The sequence below is a fragment of the Sturnira hondurensis genome, unplaced genomic scaffold (assembly GCF_014824575.4).
Source record: "Sturnira hondurensis isolate 20B ecotype Veracruz unplaced genomic scaffold, ASM1482457v3 Scaffold0013515, whole genome shotgun sequence".
Taxonomy (NCBI): domain Eukaryota; kingdom Metazoa; phylum Chordata; class Mammalia; order Chiroptera; family Phyllostomidae; genus Sturnira; species Sturnira hondurensis.
The window spans coordinates 5,686,117-5,708,001 of NW_028086146.1; the positions used below are offsets into that span (position 1 = coordinate 5,686,117).

The window sequence follows — 21,885 nt, forward strand, 5'->3', positions numbered from 1 at the left end:
TTTGTTTTGAAATAATTTTCCTATTACAGTACTCTACTGTGCTCATTCGGAGCTTCGGCCAAAGTTTTCATTCCAGTCACAGTGAATCCCAATCTCATCTGAGGCGTGACATCTAAAACAGTGAAATAAGCTGTATTACAATAGTTAAAGATGATGGAGTATGGTTTTTCTTTGGGAGATTGTAGCGAATGGCACATTTCCTGGTTTACCACTCGATCACAGGCGTCCTTTTACAGTAATGAGGAAGAGGCGTCATCTGGGTGTGCAGAGGAATGGTGTTCCCAACCATGGCTTGAGCACACCTAAAAGAAAAAAAAATGTAGTGTAAGGGAAGCTTTTCCTTTTTTCAACAGTGATTTTTGTGGGAAATTGCTAATATATTCTTTCTTATTTTGACAGCACTCTGTTAAGGGGGGAGGGGAAGGAACCAGGTTAGGAGTGTGTTCATTTTCTATTAGCTATAGATAATAACCTATGGTATTCTATTTTTCCTATCATTTTTATTTAAGTCCAAATAGGAATAGTTTAGGAAAAAACCGGAATTAATCAATAGCCTGAACATTGAATTTTATTACTTCTAAGGAAACAGAGCACTTGGATGACCCACAAAGCATTTCCAAACAAACATCTTGCTCAGGGGTCTGCCCCTAGAACTCAGTGCCAATTCATTGGCATCGGATTACTCCATCTCTAGGCCTTTTAGAACAGCTTTTTCTCTGAAGCAGGTTAAACACAGCCCCTGCAATTTCATTTATTCTCTTAGTTTTTGGAGCAATCCATTTTTCATTGAGAGTCTAATAATGAATTTCAGCTCCATTGGTCTATTCTCCAGATTTCTACTGAGGGGAGCTTTTGGCTTTATCACACTCACAGGTACCGATGGTTAGTCCAGTTACCTGGAGGTTTGGTTTTGGATAAAGGACACAGGTTCTGCAGAAGCCAAACTGGCTGGTAATGAGATGATGCAAGTTACATACTTTTTGCTTTTCCCATCCTCTCCACAACCATGAGCTTGCAATAGCTGCTATCTGAGGGATTTTGGGAGGTCGAGGTTCTTAGTTGTGAATGACAAAAGTTGGGTCTTCCTGATTTGAGTAAGAAGGGAATGTATTCATAGGATATTGGGTAATTCATCAGATCTCCCGGAAGCCTGGAGAGCTGGACTTGAGGCTGCACCTGACACTGTACATACAACTGATTGGTGAGGGCGTGGCTGGCCCTGGCAGCAGGCAGGAGCTTGGCCGGCCTAGTACCGCGCTGCAACGGCTCTGCTGCCACTCATCGGCCCTCCCCGCAGTGTGCCTGCTGGGCCCTACCACCATGAAGCTCTGGGTCCTAATTCAGAACCTTGTTGAGTGCATTCATTTGGGGGAGCTGAGGTCTTGTGCTGGTGAAATTTCCACTCACAGAAAAAAGGTTCCAGGTGCTGGCAGCTAGAAGGCTAAGACATGTCCAGCACAGAATTGGGAGAATTTCTTAACACCAAGTGGTGATGTGGTTTCGTTTTTTTTTTTCCTCCTTTCTAGCCCATAGATGAGAGCAGTCAGATGAGTGACCTTCCTGTCAAAGTAACTCACACAGAAACCGGCAAGGTCCTGTTTGGACCAGAAGCACCCAAAGCAAGTCAGCTGGATGCCTGGTTGGAAATGAATCCTGGGTATGGCAGTGAAGCAGAATTATTGGGGTTCTTGGGGTTTTTAGGTTTTTGTGGTCTTTGTAAAAAACCTTGGACCCAAAACAACACAACTTTTACTGAAGTAACTAAAACTGTTACCTGCATGTGTCACTTGCGACCGAACATGCTAGTTAAGTCATGCTTGTACTGTCTATATTATTTTATGATTTAAAGAACTAAGCCCCCTCTCCTTCCCCACTCCCCTTTGTGCAGTTACGAAGTTGCCCCCAGGTCCGACAGTGAAGAGAGTGATTCTGATTACGAGGAGGAGGTATGTATTCGTCTCTGTTTGGAGTTTATTGGTTTCAAAGTTTACGAAGGAGCACGCGTGTCCTCTGCCACGTCTCCTTTCTGTGCTGGCCTTTGGGTGGTGACTGGGGTGCGGGTTTGCCAAAGCTTTGATGGGCACCTGGCGCCGTGCGGCAACCACTGGGGCTCCTGAGCAACGGAGACCTGGCTAATTCTAAATTTATTTGGAAGCGAGAAAGAGAGGCTGGCGTTAAACTGGAAGTGGTGGGAAGGCCTGTGGGGGAGAACTAACAAGGGATGACTTTGGGAAGGTCACTTCTGTGCTGCCCGGGGGTTTGCTCTGAGGCCTCGCTGCCTAAACCATCTGGAAAGTCCGGCAGGACCTCAGACGAAAAGGACAACATGGGCTCGGTTTCACGAGGTTATTGTTCCTCTGGGTTTCCCTTTAAATAACTGTGACTCTTGCTTGAATTCCTTGGATATGCTCATTACCAACAAGAGAAGCGCATTTTTCAGTCCCTTGGAAGAGATACTCAATATATCTAGAACCTAAAATGGTATCTTGTGGGCTTTTAATAGAAATTACGAAATAGTAAAGGAAGTTTTAGATCGACTATGAAATGCTTAATAATTACAAATGGAGGGACTAAAAGAATATGGCCCCTTTATCTCCGCTGTCAGCGTTGTAGTCGGTGAATCTGATTTTGCCCGTGTGGAGGAACCTCGGGGCCAGGGGTGTCCCAGCGCCCGTGCTGTCGGCCAGGTGGCAACCTCACTGGTCACAGCTCACTAGGATTGTAAGACAATTGTTATTTCCTTCCATTGTGTGGGCCCATGTATTCTAAATTACTCTACCATGGACACAATAAAAGCTACGTTTTTTAAAAAGCATACCAGTAAAAAGCAAATATTTTTAGAGCCATACTATTTTTTTCATAGGCCGCTCTTTCTCTGAGATAGTTGAAGCTTACAAAATACATTTTAAAAATATTTCTCTGCCCTAGATGGTTAGCACAGTTGGGTAGAGGGTCATCCTGATACACCAAGGTTGCTGGTTCAATTCCTGGTCAGGGCACAGGCAAGAAGCAACCAATGAGTGCATGAATAAGTGGAACAATAATCAGTGTTTCTCTCTCTCTCTCTCTCTCCCCCTCCCTCCTCCCCTTGCCCTCTCTCTCCCTTCCATTCTCTCTAAAATCAATAAGTAATAGATAAAAATAAAAATGATTTTCGTTTACTTGGGTGAATGGGTCATTGGAAGACTCTTCTCATTAGGAGAGCCAGGGAGGGGCAGAGACAAAACGAAGCAGGCTGTTGCCCCTGCACTTGCCAGCCCGAGACTGACAGCTGCAGGCAGCCCTAGAAGGGCAGGAGTAGAAGGGACCTGGCTGTGGGTCCAGAGACCCAGGACCTCATCCGGGGTCTGCCGCCCACTCATGGCCGGTTCCGCCCCTCTCGGCGCTTTATTCCTCACCTGGAGAATGAAGGAGCTGTGCCGATTCCTCATTTTACCCCCCGTGTCTCAATGCCCTGTGATCATAGGCTTGAGTTTCAGCATTAATATCGTGTCACTTCATATTTTTTCACTCGAGAAATATGGAATGGCATTGTATTTTTAAATCTACTTTTAAAGGAAACTCTGTTGGATTATCTCTATTAGCCTTCAACATCAATGGTTAGGAAAGACCATAATGAATATTTAGTGAAGCTTTCAAACCCTTCCACAGAACTTCGTACACAGTGGAGAAGTGGGGAGGCAATGAATGAATCGGAATGAATGAATCCTCTGCCAGGTTATTGACAATTTTCATCTACGTATTCAGGAATGCGTGGTGTGAAGCACCACAGAAAGCCTTGTGCCTACGGGCTCCAGTCTCGTACTGTGGACACCCGTGGGCCCACCAAAACCCACCGGCCTTATCAGCAAGGACATGTTTAAGAGTAGGACAATACTGAAGTGTCCAGAGACACCTACTCATATTAGATGTCTCTTTGGAGAGAAGGATATAGAATATGACTAAGGAAATGAGAGATCTGTGGTCTACAGGACTCTTGGGTAACCAACCAGCTCACGAGACATGTCCCTCTTTCTGGCATGATTTTTACATCTTCTTGGGAGCAAAGATTCCAGAGGCTCCTCAGAAGATTTCTTTCATCCACTCATTTAATGATTTGAACAGGAATGGTTGTGTATTGCCTGGTTTAGGTAGGTGTGGAATCTACTTCCTTAGTTTTATTTACTTCATTTGTGAAGCTGAACACTATTTAGTCTCTTTTTGGAAAGTGCCAGTCCTAGAGATTCCCTTGTGAAAATGGAATCTTCCCCCTATCTCTGCTCCTTCCCCAGGATGAGGAAGAAGAATCCAGTCGTCAGGAAACTGAAGAGAAAATACTTCTGGATCCAAACAGTGAAGAAGTTTCGGAGAAGGATGCTAAGCAGATCATTGAGTGTGTATCTCCCGAGAGCCTTCTTCCTTGCAGATGCATCTCATGACATAAATTAGGCTTTATGAATTCTCTTTTAGAACATTTTGAGGAAGGAACCTGGCTTCCTTCCTATGCTCCACTCAAAACACCACTGTCAGAAGTCACCTCTGAGCTCCCGGCCACCAGGCCCCAGGGCTCAGGGTTGCTCCTCTCCTGCGCCCTGTCCTCTTCTCCCTCTTGAGCTCCCTTCCCCTGCTCAGGATCGCTTCCGGGCTCTTCTCCCGTCACATGCCGCTCTGTCCCAGACTGAACTGATCCCACCTGCCCCTCTAGCTGGCTGCTTCACTGCCCTCTCTCCCTCAGTGGCATCCACATTCACCCAGAAGCCCACGTGAGAAACACCATTCCCTCCTTGGTCCTTGTTGCCAAGCCAGTCTGCCACAACTCCCGCCCAGAAACACTGCAGAATCCTGGGAACCCTCTCCTCCCATCTGCACGCCCGGCTGTGCGCTGCACCCCATTCGTCCTCTCTGTCAGTGGTCTGCACAGCTCTTCACACGTGTGCCTCTGTATCAGAGGGAATTGCAGTGAAACAGTATGCAAACCGGAACAATATAAAGTGATGAAATTTAAAGAAAAAAACAAATAGACATTCTAATCATTTCTCCTTTTATTGCAGGGCTCTATGCCCCACTTTAGGAGCCTCTGCTTTAGCAGTCGGCCCCCGCCCCTGAAGGGTTTAAGACCCCTCAATGACTCCTCATTGCCTCTGGAATAAAATACTAGTCCCTGAACCTGGCCTAGAAAACAGACGACTACCTTCTGTCTTTCCTGTCTCTTATGTCCACTTCAGCCCTCTCTCTCCCATCCTCCGAGCTTTACAGTGTCCTGTGAGTAGGATTTATCTTTGCATGCCAAGTGCCTCGTACAGCGTCACAGGCCCAGGGTTAATCTGCAGGTGCGGCCCATGTGAGTGTCCGTCATTGGAGGTCAAGTGGGCCTGCCTTCGGATTCTGTCTCCACTACCTTTTATGCAACAGGCGAACTGACCAACCTCTCTGAGCCTGACGTTCTCCACCTGCCTAAACTGGGGATGAATGTAATGATGTCTGCCTTCCTTAGTTTTTGTGAGGATTACAGACAATGTATTTTAATTGCCAGGCAAATAAGTGGTAGGTGATAAATAAACCATACTTACTGCAGCTATGTTAGGCCTTCCATTCACTGTTGTTTTGAATGGGATGAAATAAAAACGCACGCACCGGAATTCCTGTGCTTGACTCTCCACTTCCTCTGCCTCAGGACGGCTAAGCAGGACGTGGACGATGAGTACAGCATGCAGTGCAGTGCCAGAGGCTCCCAGTCCTACTACACCGTGGCCCACGCCATCTCCGAGAGGGTGGAGAAGCAGTCCGCCCTCCTCATTAACGGGACCCTGAAGCACTATCAGGTAATGGCTGCGGGTCGTGTTTCCTTGGCAAGCCCCACGCTCCTACCTGTTTCTGCCTGGAGCGTGTCGTGCATGTGCTGATTGCGTAAGAGGTTTAATGGTGGTGGGCAGTTTAGGTTACGGTGCTCAGAGTGCTGACGCTGCGCCTACAATTCCGCTTTCAGAGCGCTTCTATTTCACCATCTTCGCTAGAGCATATCTGCTTTCTCTTTTAAGATTTTGGGATGAATTGTGTTTTAAGAATCCTGGCTTAACATTTGGAACTGTTTCACTGTGGATCGCCTCCAAAGGGAACACCCGGCCACATTTGATGAGTACAGGGAGCATATATCTAACCTGGAAGCAAATGAAGTATTTCTGCAGAAACTTCAGTAGTGGCAATAGAGTAGTGCTATGGATTCGGCCACCGAGGAGTGGCTGTCCACTACATTCATGCCTTTTTTAAAGTGTTGATAAAGTGGTGAGCATCTGTGCTTCAGTGAGAACGAGGCTGTAACCATTACAGTGAGGTGACCTCTGCGGGTGAGGTCACCTGCTGCGTGCGCACTCCTCCCACTTTATGGTGGTTCCAAAAGTGTGTTCCCTGGAACATTTGTCCCAAGAAATGTACCTCAGAAAGAAAGGAAAATGGGTCCCATGGTCAAATAGCTATGGGAAATACGATCAGCTGTAACTCAGATTACCATATAATTTACTGTTTCGAACTTGGATGTGAATGAGAGTGAATAGAGGCCTGTTGATAATAGGCCTAACTCAGGGCTGTCCGGAGCCAACCAGCCATCTGGGCGCCCTGACAGTGACCCCCTAGGTGACCCATGGCATGCACCGGCACATCTGTGGCCCTGCAGATAGAGGTGTGTGATCCACACCCGCATATCCGTGTCCCGCAACAAGATAACTTTAATTTTCTATTTCCCAAATTTCTTTATTCAACCTTGTATTTATATATCACCTATTAAGATCTTGTAAATCTAATGCCTTTTAGAATATAGTTTAGGAGTACATGCTTTAGGCTAATAGTTCTCAAACTTTATGGACTTAGGTTCTCTATACGCTTAAAACCGGGCACAGTATTTGCTGCCCTGGCCTGAGAGGTGAAGCATATTGGGTTGCCCAAAAAGTCCATATGGTTTTTTCTTTTTTTAATTTTATTTATTTTATTTATTTTTTAAAATATATTTTATTGATTATACCATTACAGTTGTTCTATTCTCCCCCCTTCATTCCCTTCCACCCACACACTCCCTCCCCCACCATTCTCCCCTTCTTAGTTTATAATCATGTGTCTCAAGTTCTTTAGATTCTATATTTCCCCCACTATTCTCGCCCTCCCCCCTATCTATTTTCTACCTACCGTCTATGCTATTTTCTGTGTTTTCTCCCCCCTTCTCCTCCTCCCACTCCCCTGTTGCTAACCCTCCATGTGTTCTTCATTTTCATGGTTCCACTCCTGATCTAGCTGTCCTCTTAGTTTGCTTTTGTTTTAGGTGTGGTTGTTAATAACTGTGAGTTTGCTGTCCTTTCACTGTTCATATTTTTCATCTTCTTTTTCTTATATAAGTCCCTTTAGCATTTCATATAATATGGGCTTGGTGATGATGAACTCCTTGAATTTGACCTTATCTGAGAAGCACTTTATCTGTCCTTCCATTCTAAATGAAAGTTTTGCTGGATAAAGCAATCTTGGCTGTAGGTCTTTGGATTTCATGACTTGGAATACTTCTTTCCAGCCCCTTCTTGCCTGTAAGGTCTCTTTTGAGAAATCCGCTGACAGTCTGATGGGTACTCCTTTGTAGGTGACTGTCCCCTTATCCCTTGCTGCTTCTAGGATTCTCTCCTTCATTTTGGTCTTGGCTAATGTAATTATGATGTGCCTTGGTGTGTTCCTTCTTGGGTCCAACTTCTTTGGCACTCTCTGAGCTTCCTGGATTTCCTGGAAGTCTATTTCCTTTGCCAGACTGGGGAAGTTCTCCTTTATTATTTGTTCAAATACGTTTTCCACTCGTGGCTGTTTCTTTCCCCCTTCTGGTACCCCTATAATCCGGATGTTGGAACGTTTAAAGATGTCCTGGAGGTTCCTAAGCCTCTCCTCATTTTTTTGAATTCTCATTTCTTCATTCCTTTCTGGTGGGATGTTTTGTTCTTCCTTCTGGTCCATTCCATTGATTTGAGTCCCAGTTTCCTTTCCATCACTATTGGTTTCCTGTGCATCTCCCTTCATTTCAATTAGTTTAGCCTTCATATGTTCCTCTAATTTGTGACTATAATCCACCAGTTCTGTGAGCATCCTGATAAACAGTGACTTGAACTGTGCTTTTGAGAGGCTGGCAATCTCTTGGTTGCTTAAGAGTTATTGGCTCTGGGACTTTGAGTTCTTCTTGCGCCATCTTTTGGACTGTTCGTGCCTGTTAAGTAGGAGGAGCAGAGCCCTAGGTGCTCACTAGGGCTGGGTGACCCAGTCACTAGGTTGTGACGCTGTATGTGGGGGCGGGGTCAACGAGGAGCAGTGGCGTCCCATCTGCCTCCTCCCGCCATGGCCCCCACAGGTGTGGCAGCTTCCACTGTCACCGGGGCCCATGCATTTCATCCCTCTGCATGCGAGTGTGCCACCGCTGTCAGCCTCGTCCCCTGAAGCCTGCGTGATCCGTCTCACTGTGCGCGAATGTGCGACTGCGAGGTCAGTCTGCCCCACACCCTGACTGGGTCCGGGCCACTTGCATGCCTAGGTCGGGGGAACTGTCCTGCCTGACCCTGCTCCACTGCTGGCTCCGCCCCTCTTACCCTCCCGGTTGAACGGTTAGTTGTTGTCGGAGTTCCTTATAATTCAATTTTCTGTTCTTTGATTGTGTCTTTGTTCTCCAAACCTTTGTTGTATTCAAACTTGGTTGTGGGAGAAGGTACAGTGTTTCCACCTATGCCTCCATCTTGGCGGATCCATATGGTTTTTTCCATAAAATGAAAGATATATTTTTCATTTTCCCCAATAACTTTATTGATTTGGATATTTTTAGTATGTCAGCCATTTCCCACTATTGGCTGCTAGTGGGTAGAGGCCAGGGGTGCTGCTAAACATCTTCCAATGCATAAGTCAGCCCCACAGCAAAGGATTATTTGGCTACAATATCAACAGTACCGAGAAACTTCGCAAACCACTTTTGACACATTCCATCAGTCACAGCACCTTTTCCATACGCTGCACAAATCTTTTTTGCGTGTGTTTCAGTTGCATTTTTACCTTTCTTGAAATACTAAAACATAATATGTTAAAGCATTGTGTATTTTTTCCATCTTCCATATTAAAATGGCTGCACAAAAATTCACCAATTTTTGGTGCATTTTTTATTTGGGCTGTTAAATTGTTTTTAAATGCACACCAGTAAGACAGCTGCCACAATACAGTCTAACAGAACTGTTAATGAGTGAAAGACAACTAAGCACTGTGGAGCAAAACCATACAAACTTTTTGGCCCGCCCAGAGCAATGACCACTGCCAGTGCTGCTGTGATTTCGAGCTGAAGAGCCAGCCGTTGCTACCCCCTGTTGCTTTTGTATCAACAGTGCAAGTATCAGCCCAATGTAAAAGGTGAATAATGCCCTAAAGTTACGATGAAAATCATGTGACCTTGTGGCTCTCCTGAGACGGCCTGGGGATGCCCAGGGGCCTTGGGAGAGCGCTTTGACAACCACCACTCTGGCTGTTGTCGGGTCACGTTTTGTCCAAAGACCATGCTGCTTCCATGAGGTGCCGAGTGGTTACCGTCTGACTTGGTCTACCCAGTGTAGGTGATGATTCCTGGTATGTTGTAATAAACTTTTCTGTCTATGTCTGGGAAGTGCCCTCTCTGGATTATTCATAAATAACCTAATGGCACATTGATTCTGCTGTCATCCAGTACATTTTCAGCACTTTTCATCACTGTCTTCACAAACCTATCTCCCCTGCTTCCATCTGTGAATTTTATGCCCTTCTGCCTCTCCTGGGCTGCCGTAGGTCCCAGCAAGGTGCCTTGCTCTGTCCCGCTCTGGGTTTTTGTCTCATGAAGTTCCTTCTGCCTGGCAGGATCCTTTCCATTTCTCACAAGCCAAACTGAAGCTCCAAGCCTTCCTGGACCACTCTGTCCATAAGTACACTTTCTGTCTTCTTGCTCCTCGACGAGTTTTTGTATCATTAATAGTTCTTTAGCCCTCACGTAGCTGAGGCCTTCCTGCTGCTTCCTGGAAAGCCCCATAAGCCTGGTTTAGTACCCAACCCCTCCAATTTCACAGTCTAGCAAAGTATAATCCATTTCCCACAATTTAAGTGAATTTCTAGTCCCTTCTGCTGCCAGTTTCTGCTTCTGTTTTATCTGGAATTAACAGAGATGCAAAATTCAGCCCTTTTGCCAATTTTCATTTTAAAAAAGAACTCACCACCACCCACTGTCCAAATGTTCCTGGCATTTAGTTGACTTTCCTAAAGGTCCGGAGGTCTTGGCGGCATGTGGCAGGAAGGCAGCGCCTCCTGACCACCAATTACGGTTCCTAATCGTTTCCTCACTTCCCCTCTCTGTCTGTTGCCTATTTTCTCAAAGGCTCTTCCCACCTTTCTTCCATCTCTTGGTGCTGCTGCTGTTCTGCGAAACCCTTTAGGATGACGTGGAGTCTGGCGTGGCACAAGGCACTGCAGGTGGCACCGGAGAGCATTTCTTCAAACCACTGCAGCGCTCTCCCTCAGAGAGTCTCTGGCCAGTGCAGTCTCATGTGTGTGGCACTGGCACTTCAGCTGTTTCTTGGTGCATGTGCACATGTGGGTGGCTTATTGTCTCCTCTTTGACTGCAGGCTTCTGAAGGGGGCCACACCTCCTACACACCTTCCTACACACCTAGGAGTCTGCCTGCCATAGGTCCTTGCATGGTTCCTTGCACAGAATAATTATTTAACATATTTTAAAATAAATGAATTTTTTCTTACATAAAACATACTAAAATTAACTCTCCCCTAAGCATAACTTTGTTAGCAACCTAAATGGACTTTAGCTAATATATAGAGATAGATGATAGATAGATAGCTAATAATATTGATCCTACCTTTTCAATCCAGCATCTGTGGTGTGATGGTAGAAGGGAATCGGTGTAGGGAGAAGAAGGTTTAACAGTTTTATATTTTCACCCGACCTTTCTTGTACTTGACAGACTCGGGGACTCCAAAGCTGCATCTCTGGCGCAGTTCTTTTGTGCTTTATAAATATGCGGAGTGTGTTTCTAAGCAGTCAGCTTCCAGTATGCTGCTTTTGGGGGGTGCCCACGTTGCAGTCTCCACATGCCGCTTGGGAGGTTTGTCCCCCCAGGAAATGCCCTCCCGTGGGCCTGGCAGTGAGCTCCTGGCTCCCTGGTCACCCTGCTTCCCCACTGAGGGGATCTCACCCTGTGGGGGTGCACTTGTTTGCCAGGAGGGTTATTTCTAGTGATCTGTGATCTACCAGCCAAACCTGCCTCTGGTTTATTTGTCTTTAATCCTCACATTGGCTTTTTGTTCTTGGAGTGGTTTGGGTTTTTTCATGTATAATAATTCTAGAATGTCATACACTGTGCAATGCTAAGTAGGGGCGAGCAGCAAAAGCTGCTTAAAATCCCACCAGTGCGCTCCAGCCCATCGTTTCTAAAATCTGATTAACACTTGGCACCTGCCAAGCAGCAGGGATGATTACAGGCTCATATTTTAAATTCCTTTTTGTGTTGCCGCTTCCCTCACTTTCCTACTGCGGGGAAACCCAACATACAGCACTGAGGAGTTAAGAAGTCACAGCCTCGCTTGAGTTGTATTAGTATTAATTACCTGTGCAGATCTTGGATAATTGAAGCAATTACTCTTCATTTCAGCTCCAGGGCCTGGAATGGATGGTTTCCCTGTATAATAACAATTTGAACGGAATCTTGGCTGATGAAATGGGGCTGGGAAAGACCATACAGACCATTGCACTCATCACTTATCTGATGGAGCACAAAAGACTCAATGGTCCTTATCTCATCATTGTTCCCCTCTCGTAAGTACAGTCCTTTATCCGGCGTTTGTCTTTCCGTGTGTTGCACGGCACCCTGTGAGGAGCTTGTCCTTGATGAAGGCGGTACTATAGTGTGAGGTGGGGTCCCCGAGAGCATGGCATCTGGATTTGGCTTTTTATTTCCACTCCCACCCCCAGCCGCTGCCTCTTGGGCTGTTTGAGCCCAGGACGAGGTGGGCCTTAGGTCTCATTACTCCTTAAGTGGCTCCCAAAGGGGAAAGGTTTTGATTTTTTTTACTTCAAAAATGTCTTTGGTTTTTTCCCTTGTTCCACTTCCAAAAGATTCCATAGATTTAAAAGACTATGTATTCTGAAATCTTTTCTCATTATAGCATTTAAAACCGAATCTAAATCAAAATTCTAACTGAGAAGTGTACACTAAACTGCCCTTAATGTGTGTAATTTATTTTCAGTGATTCTACTTCTTTGTAAGGACAGGTCTTTGTGGTCCCCCTATTGAATTCCCAGGGCCCCACCCTCTGTGTAGTTCTGTTCAGAGGTGTCCAACCTTTGGGCGTCTCCAGGCCACACTGTAAGACAACAGTTGTCTTGGGACACACATTAAACACATTGTGACACGTAATCACAAAAAAATCTTATAACATTTTAAGTAATTTTATGATTTTGTGTTAGGATGCGTTCACAGCCATCCCAGGCTGCATACGGCCCGCAGGCCGAGGGTTGGACACCCTGCTAGGTTTTGGGTGGACACTTTTGAGAGAAGGAAGTGTCACAGCCACCCACCTTGGGGGGGGGAGGTGTCTCTGCCCGTGAGGTTTGGACCTTGAGAAAAAATAACCTGTCTTAGCATTTTCTCCCTATTTTGTCTAAAGGAGGACTCTTTGTAGACCTTTTTAATCTATATTATCTGAGTCCATAGTATTTAGGTATTCATTGAATTTTGTCTACATTTTGAATATTTACAAGCATTTTGCTTTTTATCTGTATTTTACATGTTCTGACTTATATATTATGGTGACGCTTTCATGGATGTTTTTCAAAAGGCATTTAATATTTCTTCCCCTGCTCCCTCTTGACAGATTTATTTAATATTTTCACGTGCTTTTGTAATTTCTTTTTCCTGACTCGACTTTTCTATGAACATATGTGGCAGTTTCTAAAGACTCACCAAATCACTTTGGCAATTGCTATTTTTCAATACCATATTGAAATTTAGGGTTTTTTTGCCCTCTATAGTTATGCATTCTTTAATTTTTTTTCTTATGATTTTTTATGAACTCACGACGAACCTGTCATGCTTTGTGGCAGCTTATTTCTAACTTATCTCTTAATTCCACACCTTTAAAATAAATATATAGTTGAGATATTTTATATTCTGTAGCCCCTTTCAAGGTAAGGCCTAAAAAGAAATAAGAACATGTTTTGTTAACTGCTGACTTTTATACAAATGTCTTTTTTCATTTTTCTATCTCTTTTTTGTTCTATAGGACTTTATCTAACTGGACATATGAATTTGACAAATGGGCTCCTTCTGTGGTGAAAATCTCTTACAAGGTTTGGAACACTGTGTTTATATAGAAATGTGGAAAAGCGAAAAATAAACCCTGTTTCCTTCTTTCTGTTTGCACATCTGTGCACTGTACTCAGCTGTAAAGTTTTGTCATGTACATCATGTACTAAACAGTGAGAGTTAATCATCCCAAGAAGATTACTGTAATAAACCATAATTACTTTCAGATAGTGAAATGCAGAAGAAAATTGTTAATTATCATATTGCGAGGTTTCTGAGGAGAGTAATACAAATGACAAAGACCGCACATTCTGTGAGCTGCCGCCCGGCTCCCTGTCAGGCTGCCGCTGGCCCGCTTTTCCTGCAGGAAGTTAGGCAGTGACCAGGTGCCCGGGGCTCTGCCACCTTGAGGTCACTGTAATTTCCTTTTTTCTCTTTCCTCGCAGTTTTCAGTGGGAAAGCCTCTCTACAAGGGTTGGAGAATCGGCCAGACCGGTGCAATTTCGCCCAGCACTTTCTTCATGGATAATGCATCTGTATATGATAATGCGCCTATGTGCACTCTTTAGTCACGGGCCTGGGCTCCATTAAGCTCTGAATAGTGAGAAATAACACACACGTACTTCCATCGGATAATATGTACATATATTTTTTTCTTTCTATTCAGGGCACCCCTGCCATGCGTCGCTCCCTTGTCCCCCAGCTACGAAGTGGCAAATTCAATGTCCTCTTGACTACTTATGAGTACATTATAAAAGACAAGCACATTCTTGCAAAGGTATGTTTTTAAAAATATCTTTTATCTCTAGTTTTGTACCATCATACTGGAGTGTAAAGTATTCCTCAAATTATATTCATGAGTACAATTTGATCATTAAATGGCTTCTTCCCCCCCCCCTTTTCTTTTTTGAGTAAGATATATTTTGGTCTTGGATTTTAACTTTATGTATACTATTTGTGTGTGTGTGTGTGTGTGTGTGTATGTCATCGATTCTGAGGCTCTTACCTGTCCTCTCATAGTTAACTAGCTTACATCTCTTTAAAAAAATTCACCTGGCTTCCTTCTGCAATTCTTTTTCTCTCCAACAGCCCTGAACATGCTTGTGGAGGCAATAATTGTTTTTGTTGCCCTAGGTATTGTCAGTAGCATAACTTCATTCCTCTTGTGCCTTTGTCTCTCCAAAGACGAGTAGGCACCTCTCCATATGGTCTTCGCTGTGTGAACATTTTTCCTAGCTGTGGCTTTTCTGCTATCCCCGTTTTAGGGTTTTTCCTGGTAAAATAATGGACTATTCTTGTTTGAATGACTCTGGGCTGTTTCTGTAACTCTTTGGAGCTGGGAAAGTGTGGTTTTCTACCTGCAGCCTACATCTCCTAATTTCTATGTCCAAAGTTGTCCTTTAGCCATAAAACATAATTTTTTTCCATTTATATCATCTTGCCTTCTAATATGTTCATGTAGAGTGATTGAAGTAGTTTCTTTTATGGAGCACATCTGAAGACAATTTTTTTCTCTAGTAATTTCTTTTGCCCTGTGGTGTTTTGAAAGCACTATAATCTGAAACTAAGTTATAGCCAGAATCGAACAGAACCCCCGTTTCCGGGGTGTGCGCTCTCTGTGCTGAACCTCCGCTCTGGGAACAGAGCGTTGCCTTCCTGGCAGCACAGGAAACGACATAAAGGAAGCAGGTTCCCAGCGGAGGTTTAATAATTGAGATGGCACTAGCAACAATGCTGTGTTCTGATTCCTCACATTCAGAGATGCATTCGGCAGTGTCAGAAATGATGTGTTTTCCGTATTACTGTACGAATGTGTTTATATGTCTGAGATCCTTGAAAGCACATTTACATCGTGTCTCCTGCATATGTATTTCAAAATTCACTGGAGACGCTTGTTAATGAGATGTATTGCTTTTATTTGCTGCTAGAGAAATGGAGACCTAGAATGGGTCTTGCACTTTTTTCCAAGTAGATGACCTAATTAGTAGGAGACCCAATAGCAACATCCAAAGGCTCTACTTCCTTGTTTATTATTTCATAAGCCAAACTAGGCAGAGAAGTAGACTTAGAATATTTATTTAACTACGGTTACCTGCTGGCCTCCTTTCATGCTGTTATTGGTTAGTCTGGGACAGTTGATCACACGGCCCTGGTTATTCCTAAGCACTTTTCTGTGAGGTGGCGGGGGAAGAAAGAGACACAGAAACTCTGTCTGGTAGTGTCTTCTACCTGGCCATCCCGGCCTGCTGAGTGATTTTCTGCCTTCTCCCCTGACTTTACTGGTGCTTCTAATGAGGAAGGCGGGGCGCTGTACGCGATGCAGTGCTTGTCTCTGCCTCTCTCTCGAGGAGCTTTGCAGTAGGATCAGGGGACATCTGAGCACCAGATGCGTTTCTTGGCCACAGCCACTATTTTGTAGAGAATGGACAGGCTTAGTGGAACATTCCTCATTGTTCTCACTTTGAGAAACGGAAAACAATGCCCTTGAAGAGGGGTCAAGGGTAAAATATGAGAGGAAAGGAACTATTTGTAGACTTAGGAAGGAGGCTTGTGCTATATGGTCATTTTTTACTTTTGAAGTGATAGTTATGGGGGCCAAGTATATTATGTTTCGTTTTGAAGGTTTAGCATAAATAGGTTTAGCATTGCCCTCTCTGCCCGTGAGAATACCCTTTCATTTTAGATATCTTAAAGCAGGGATCCTGGGACCTGGCAGGTGAGTACTTGGTAGGTAAGGAGTATATGTGAAGTGACAGAGTGTAGGTTGCCATTTCTTCCAGGTTTTTAAGAGGAAGTTGGATGCCCAGATTTCTATGTAAAATATATCAACTTTTAAAGGTTAGCAACTAGTTCAAGTGAAAAAAATAAAGAACACAGAGCCAAGTCCTAATGGTAGTAGTCAGCCAATGTAATAGAAAAGAAGGCAGGAAGCCAGAGTGTCTCAGCTATAGGTAATGTTGGAAAAATCAGTCATTAACTTGTGCTTCAAGAGGAAAGCTACATTCTGTACTAACTAGGAGCAGAGGGAGCATGCCATTAAGTCTGGGGTAGCTGTCAGGTTATAGCATTAACAGAAGGAGTACAGGGTGGGCAGGCACAGAGGCTGCTCCTGGCCTAACCATCTCATTCGGGGCCCAAGGTTTCTTCTTCATTACAGGGTGATTTGGAATCATGCGCCCCCTGAGGAGGAGTGTGGCTTTAACTTCCCATTATTACATGATGTATTGTATGGCCTCTCAGGTGTAGGATACACACTATTGCGATTCTTTTATCCTAAGGAGAATTCCACCATATCTTGTACCGAGTATGGGTTCTTTGGTTTTCCACGTCAACCCCTTGCCTGTTGGAAGTAGTTATATATTTCCCTTGCTCACCACTTGTTGGTCCTTCTTCTTACGTTACAGATTCGGTGGAAATACATGATCGTGGATGAAGGCCACCGAATGAAGAATCACCACTGCAAGCTGACTCAGGTGTTGAACACTCACTACGTGGCCCCCAGAAGAATCCTTTTGACTGGGACCCCACTGCAGAATAAGCTCCCGGAACTCTGGGCTCTCCTCAACTTCCTCCTCCCCACAATTTTTAAGAGCTGCAGCACATTCGAACAGTGGTTCAATGCTCCATTTGCCATGACTGGAGAGAGGGTACTGATCTAACTTCCGCTTATTTGTTCTTTTACTGTTTGACAATGAAATGATATTAAAGGATGTAGAGCTAAGAACATCAGAGCACAGAAAACCCATAGGGTCATTTACGGTGTCACTTGTATTAGGAAGCTAATCAGTGAGCACATATGTCCTCATTCTGGGGGTGTGCTCCCCTCTGAAGAAAACTCCTCTGTCTTTTGCCAGTGTGTTACCCAGGCCACCTGGGCACATTCCTGATGGCGGAATGCTTAACTACTGTGGGCCACAGGGAGGATGAATGTAGGGATAGTTATTAATTCAATTTAACCAGATCAACTGGACCAATTGAACATAAACCTTAACGCAATATTTCCTTGTTATAAACTTGGGCTTCCCTTTAAACTGCTTCCATGTGAAGAGTTTGTGTGTGAAACTGAACTCACTCACACTAGTTTTCTGTACATGTTTTTTCAGATGTTAGTGTGAGCCTCCGTTTTGTGTGTACATGAATACTCCTCAAATCCGGGAGTAGCCATTCTCAGATTTCTTACTACCATTTCTTCCACCGTCTGCCTTCTCTTACAGCTCATATATGACAGGAAGACATGACCTATGATAAGAAAAAAATCCTTATCCTTGTCCTTTTGATTAGTAATTTTTTAACCGTAGGCATGAAAAGCCCCTGACAATGCTTTAGGGAAATTTATGTTGGAACTCTTGGCCCTTTAATTTTAGGTACATTTCCTCTTTGTCAATCATTAATTGCCTTGCCCGTTGGTATAGTGAAGTCAATCAATCCTGCCCCCTGGAGTTTAATAGAGGAAGGTGAAAGGGAAAGCAGAGGATTTTATTGTATAAATATGACTATAACTTGTACAAAATCAGGGCAGAAAAAGGGAAGAGCAAGGGAGCGAAGCTTAAAACCAACCAACATAAACTGGATCTATCCTTGTTTTCATTTTCATGTGCCAGCCTTTTCCCTTGGTATGTTTCTGCATCTGAGACAAAGTTAATGCTTCCACTTCAAGGAACAACACATTAACTGATACCCCATGGTCTATCTCACTCTTCACTTAGTCTTTGTTACCAGTTTCATCCCATAAAATTCCAAGCTAACAGTGTGGATATAAAGCTTGTTGCTTATGAGCTCTTTTTCCACGAACTCATCCTTAAGACAAACACCCGTTCCCAAGGCTGTTTTATTGTCGCCTGGTAGGCAGGTGGGAAGAGAATTCTGAGGTGTCCGTGTCCAGGTATAAACCTGGCCTTAATACATATAAAATTTTAAACATATATTGAAATGAGTAATAAATGTAACGAGCATTTTTTTTTAAAAAAATTGAAGTCAGCTGTGGTTCTCTGGCAGGTGGACTTGAATGAAGAAGAAACTATATTGATCATCAGGCGTCTACATAAGGTGTTGAGACCATTTTTACTGAGGAGACTGAAGAAAGAAGTTGAATCCCAGCTTCCAGAAAAAGTATGTTGCAAAATGCAAAAGTTGTGGTTTCTTCCCCTGCCAATATAGTTGAAGTCCCTGCACCCGAAATTGTGTTTCCCAAACAGCCGCTTGTGTTTTAGTTACAGGTGTTTTGGAAATATCTTAAAGAACTATTTTGTTTGAAGAGAAAAGGTAGAGAATTTAGTGTAGAGAGAGAAGGAAAAGGTGTCCAAAAGCTCTGGGCAGGTTTTATAAAACCACCAAACTCACCATGTCTCATTACACTTTGACTTTACAGCCACTTAGCTTTACATTAATTGACCTAACATTGCATTTTAATTTAGTATAGTTTTTTCAATCAGTTTTTAAAGATTTTATTTATGTTTTAGAGAGGGCGGAAGAGAGGGAGAAAGAGGGCGAGAAACATCAGTCAGTTGCCTCTCACATGCCCCTAACTGGGATCCTGACCAGCAGCCCAGGCATGTGCTCTAACCGGGAATCAAACCAGCAACCTTTCGGTTTGCAGGGTGGTACTCAACCTACTGAGCCACACCAGCCAGGGCGTATTTTAATTTTAGATGTTTTAAAAGTTAACTAACCTCATTTGAGTTTAGTCTTCCAAGTGCCATAAAAGTGTTCTGTTTGTGAGCCAAATAAGGATCGAAGTTTGGGATGTTCATCATTATCAAAGGGCCCAGTAAACATTTACCAAGCTTGCCGAAAGTTTATTTACTATTTGATGCTTGGTTTTTTTTTTTTTTCCTTCTGTGTTGAATTTACTGGAATGAAATTGCTGAATAAAACTCTGTAGGTTCCCAGGGTACCATTCCATCACACATCAGCTGTATATTGTATGATGCTTGTGATGTCACCGCTCTGACAGTCAGTGACAGGCAGAGTTCCTGTGTCGACAGACTATCATCTAGTTATTCCCGGGTGCGGTTTCTGCCCTGTACCACCAACGTTAACTCTGAGGACATTTAAGCGAGTATTTTTTCAGATTCCTTCTTGGACACCGAGTTTCCAGTGCTTCAGAATGTCTTCTGAGCCCTTGGCCCGCAGTTTGGGGTTGGATTTGGATATTAGTTTAACATGGGCCTGATCCATATTTTGGAACTGCATTCATTGGAGTTCTAAGTTTTGTTCTCTTAAACATAGATTGTTTGCCACCATAGACTGTTTTTTGTAGCATGAGATACTTTAATTTGAGTTTTCTCCTTAGATGAGCCAATTCTGAAATGTTTTATTTTGCATCTTGTTTTCCTGGGTAACGACTCTATTTTTTCGACAGATTGTTTCATCCTGCACATTTTTAAGTGAGGGTTGGCAAATAGTGTAAGAATTTGATCACTTTGCTGAGAGATAATTTTGTGCTCCATTAACAGCTGATTCAGAAAGGTTAAAAATAAACATGGTTCTTATACCACGCTTTTCCACCAAAAACCTAAATATTTAAATGTTTTGTTGTGCTACTGAATGAATCTTGGGCATTGAAAGCTATTGATATTTCTTTGACTTCCTGTGGTCTTAGCATCTTTGAGTTACCCCCTTTCTGTTTAATGTGGAGCTTAGCCATTGAACAGATAAACTGGGGGATAGGTACAGTGGTCACAGCGCTGCCTTGAGCTAAATACCCCCCAGCACACTGTTACTGAGAACCTGCAGGTTATAGTGGTGGAATGTTAAATATTTTTACTTGTCCTGTGCTGCCTTTTGTTTCTTTAGAAAAGGTTATGAAATAAAAGGTATCTAACTAAAGTCCTTTATTTACTCATTCCATAAAACTTCTTAATCTTGTTATTTACAGGACTGGCTAGTAGACATAGAGTTTTTAAAACACATTACAAATTGAAAGTATGCCCTGTTTTAAGAAAATCCATTATGTAAAAACCCAAACCTCTGCAGCATAAAGATTATGGGGTCATCATTTATATCACAAAGGAATTCTTTTCCATTTATCCCACCGTTCTTTCCACAAGAGAACTTTCTGAGCATGAATAAACTTTGAAAAATTAAGATTAGATTTTCAAGAGTCTATCTCTTGTATAAAGCACACCCATGCTCTTTCACAGCCAGAGCCTTCTATCTGAGGTGTGTGAAATACCCCATTTGTGATATATGGTCTGTGGATAAGCTGCCTTCTCCTGGAGGTAACTCGGTAGAGTGGAAATCGTGAGTTCTGCCCTTGGAGTGGACAAGGGTCCTCACAGCATTCACTGTCTCTCACTAATTGTGTGACCTTGGGCAAGTGAGTTAACCCAGTAGGTCTCAAGGTTCTCGTCAGTCAACGAGGAAATAAATGATACCTGCCTCATAGAATCGCTGAGCGGATGAGGTGGCTGCAGTGCTCACACTACTGTGCCTGGCGCGTGATGGGCACTCAGCTAGTGAGTGACAGGTGCTGCTACATATTTTTGATTTTCTACTCATGTTGCTGCTTCCATTAGTCTTGGAGAGTTCTACTTTCCTATTCATTTCAACTTTTTGCTCACGGTTCTCTCATCCTTGCACTTTCTGTGTCCGTCCCATGTCTCTGTCCCCATAAACCGTTCAAGGCCAAGTGAGGGGGACTAATCACTATGCATGGGTATGTGGCCTTATTGATGTCTTGTGGCCGGTGGTCATCCTCTACTTTTTTTGCCCCATGAGGACTTTTTTATCAGGGAAAAATTGGTCATGTAAGTGTCATCCTTGGGGGTAAGGAGTTTTCTTCTTCTATCATCTGCTTGTAGCCCCAAACCACGTGTATGTCTTTCTCAGCCTGTGTAAAGAATCCAGGAAGGAATTATGGCTGATGGCAGGACAAAGGTGATGACAAAGACTTCCACAGCAGCAATTCTCAAATGTTCTCCTGAAAAAGCATCAGTTAGGGAAGGGTTTTTTAAGTTTATTTTTTAATTTACATATAATAAAATGTACTATTTTGGGTATATAGTTCTAGAAGTTTTTTTTTTTTTTTTAATCTTTAGAGGGGAAGGGAAGGAAAGAGGAAGAGAAACATCAATGTATGGTTGCCTTGTTGTGTGTCCCCTGCTGGGAGTTGGCCTGCAGGGAACCAGCCTGCAACCCAGGCATGTGCCCTGATGGGGAATCGAACCACAATCCTCTGGTTCGCAGGCCCGCGCTCAAGTTCTAGAAGTTTTGACAATTGCACAGTTATATGAAAATACAGAGTATTTCTATTTCCCAGTCACTCCCCTCCCCCAATGCCTCAAACTCCCTGGTGCTACCACTTCTTAGTAATAGCCTCTCTCTACCCGTAGTTTCAGGCAGCCACAAATCTAGTCTCCATGCTATAACTTTGCCTTTTCCAGAATGTTGTATGAATGGGCTTGGACAGTGTGTCTCATCAGACCTTTTGTGCCTAATTCCTTTCAGCACAGTGTATTAGACATTCATCTAAGTCATTATACATAGTTGGTCCATTTGTATTGTTGGNTAGAAGTTTTGACAACTGCACAGTTATATGAAAATACAGAGCATTTCTATTTCCCAGTCACTC

The 21,885-nt window shown here is 43.6% G+C and overlaps 1 protein-coding gene across 5 annotated transcripts in view; it reads left to right on the forward strand.

Moving 5' to 3' along the window:
- Window positions 1-21,885, forward strand: part of SMARCA2 (SWI/SNF related BAF chromatin remodeling complex subunit ATPase 2) — a 166,081-nt gene that overhangs the window by 53,853 nt on the left and 90,343 nt on the right. For all 5 annotated transcript variants that reach the window (XM_037061731.1, XM_037061735.1, XM_037061734.1 and 2 more), the window contains exons 11-19: window positions 1,527-1,657; window positions 1,889-1,946; window positions 4,272-4,372; window positions 5,654-5,801; window positions 11,661-11,824; window positions 13,291-13,357; window positions 13,981-14,091; window positions 16,718-16,960; window positions 18,309-18,422. In XM_037061731.1, the coding sequence (XP_036917626.1) occupies window positions 1,527-1,657; window positions 1,889-1,946; window positions 4,272-4,372; window positions 5,654-5,801; window positions 11,661-11,824; window positions 13,291-13,357; window positions 13,981-14,091; window positions 16,718-16,960; window positions 18,309-18,422 (1,137 nt within the window). The remainder of the gene's footprint in view (window positions 1-1,526; window positions 1,658-1,888; window positions 1,947-4,271; window positions 4,373-5,653; window positions 5,802-11,660; window positions 11,825-13,290; window positions 13,358-13,980; window positions 14,092-16,717; window positions 16,961-18,308; window positions 18,423-21,885) is intronic.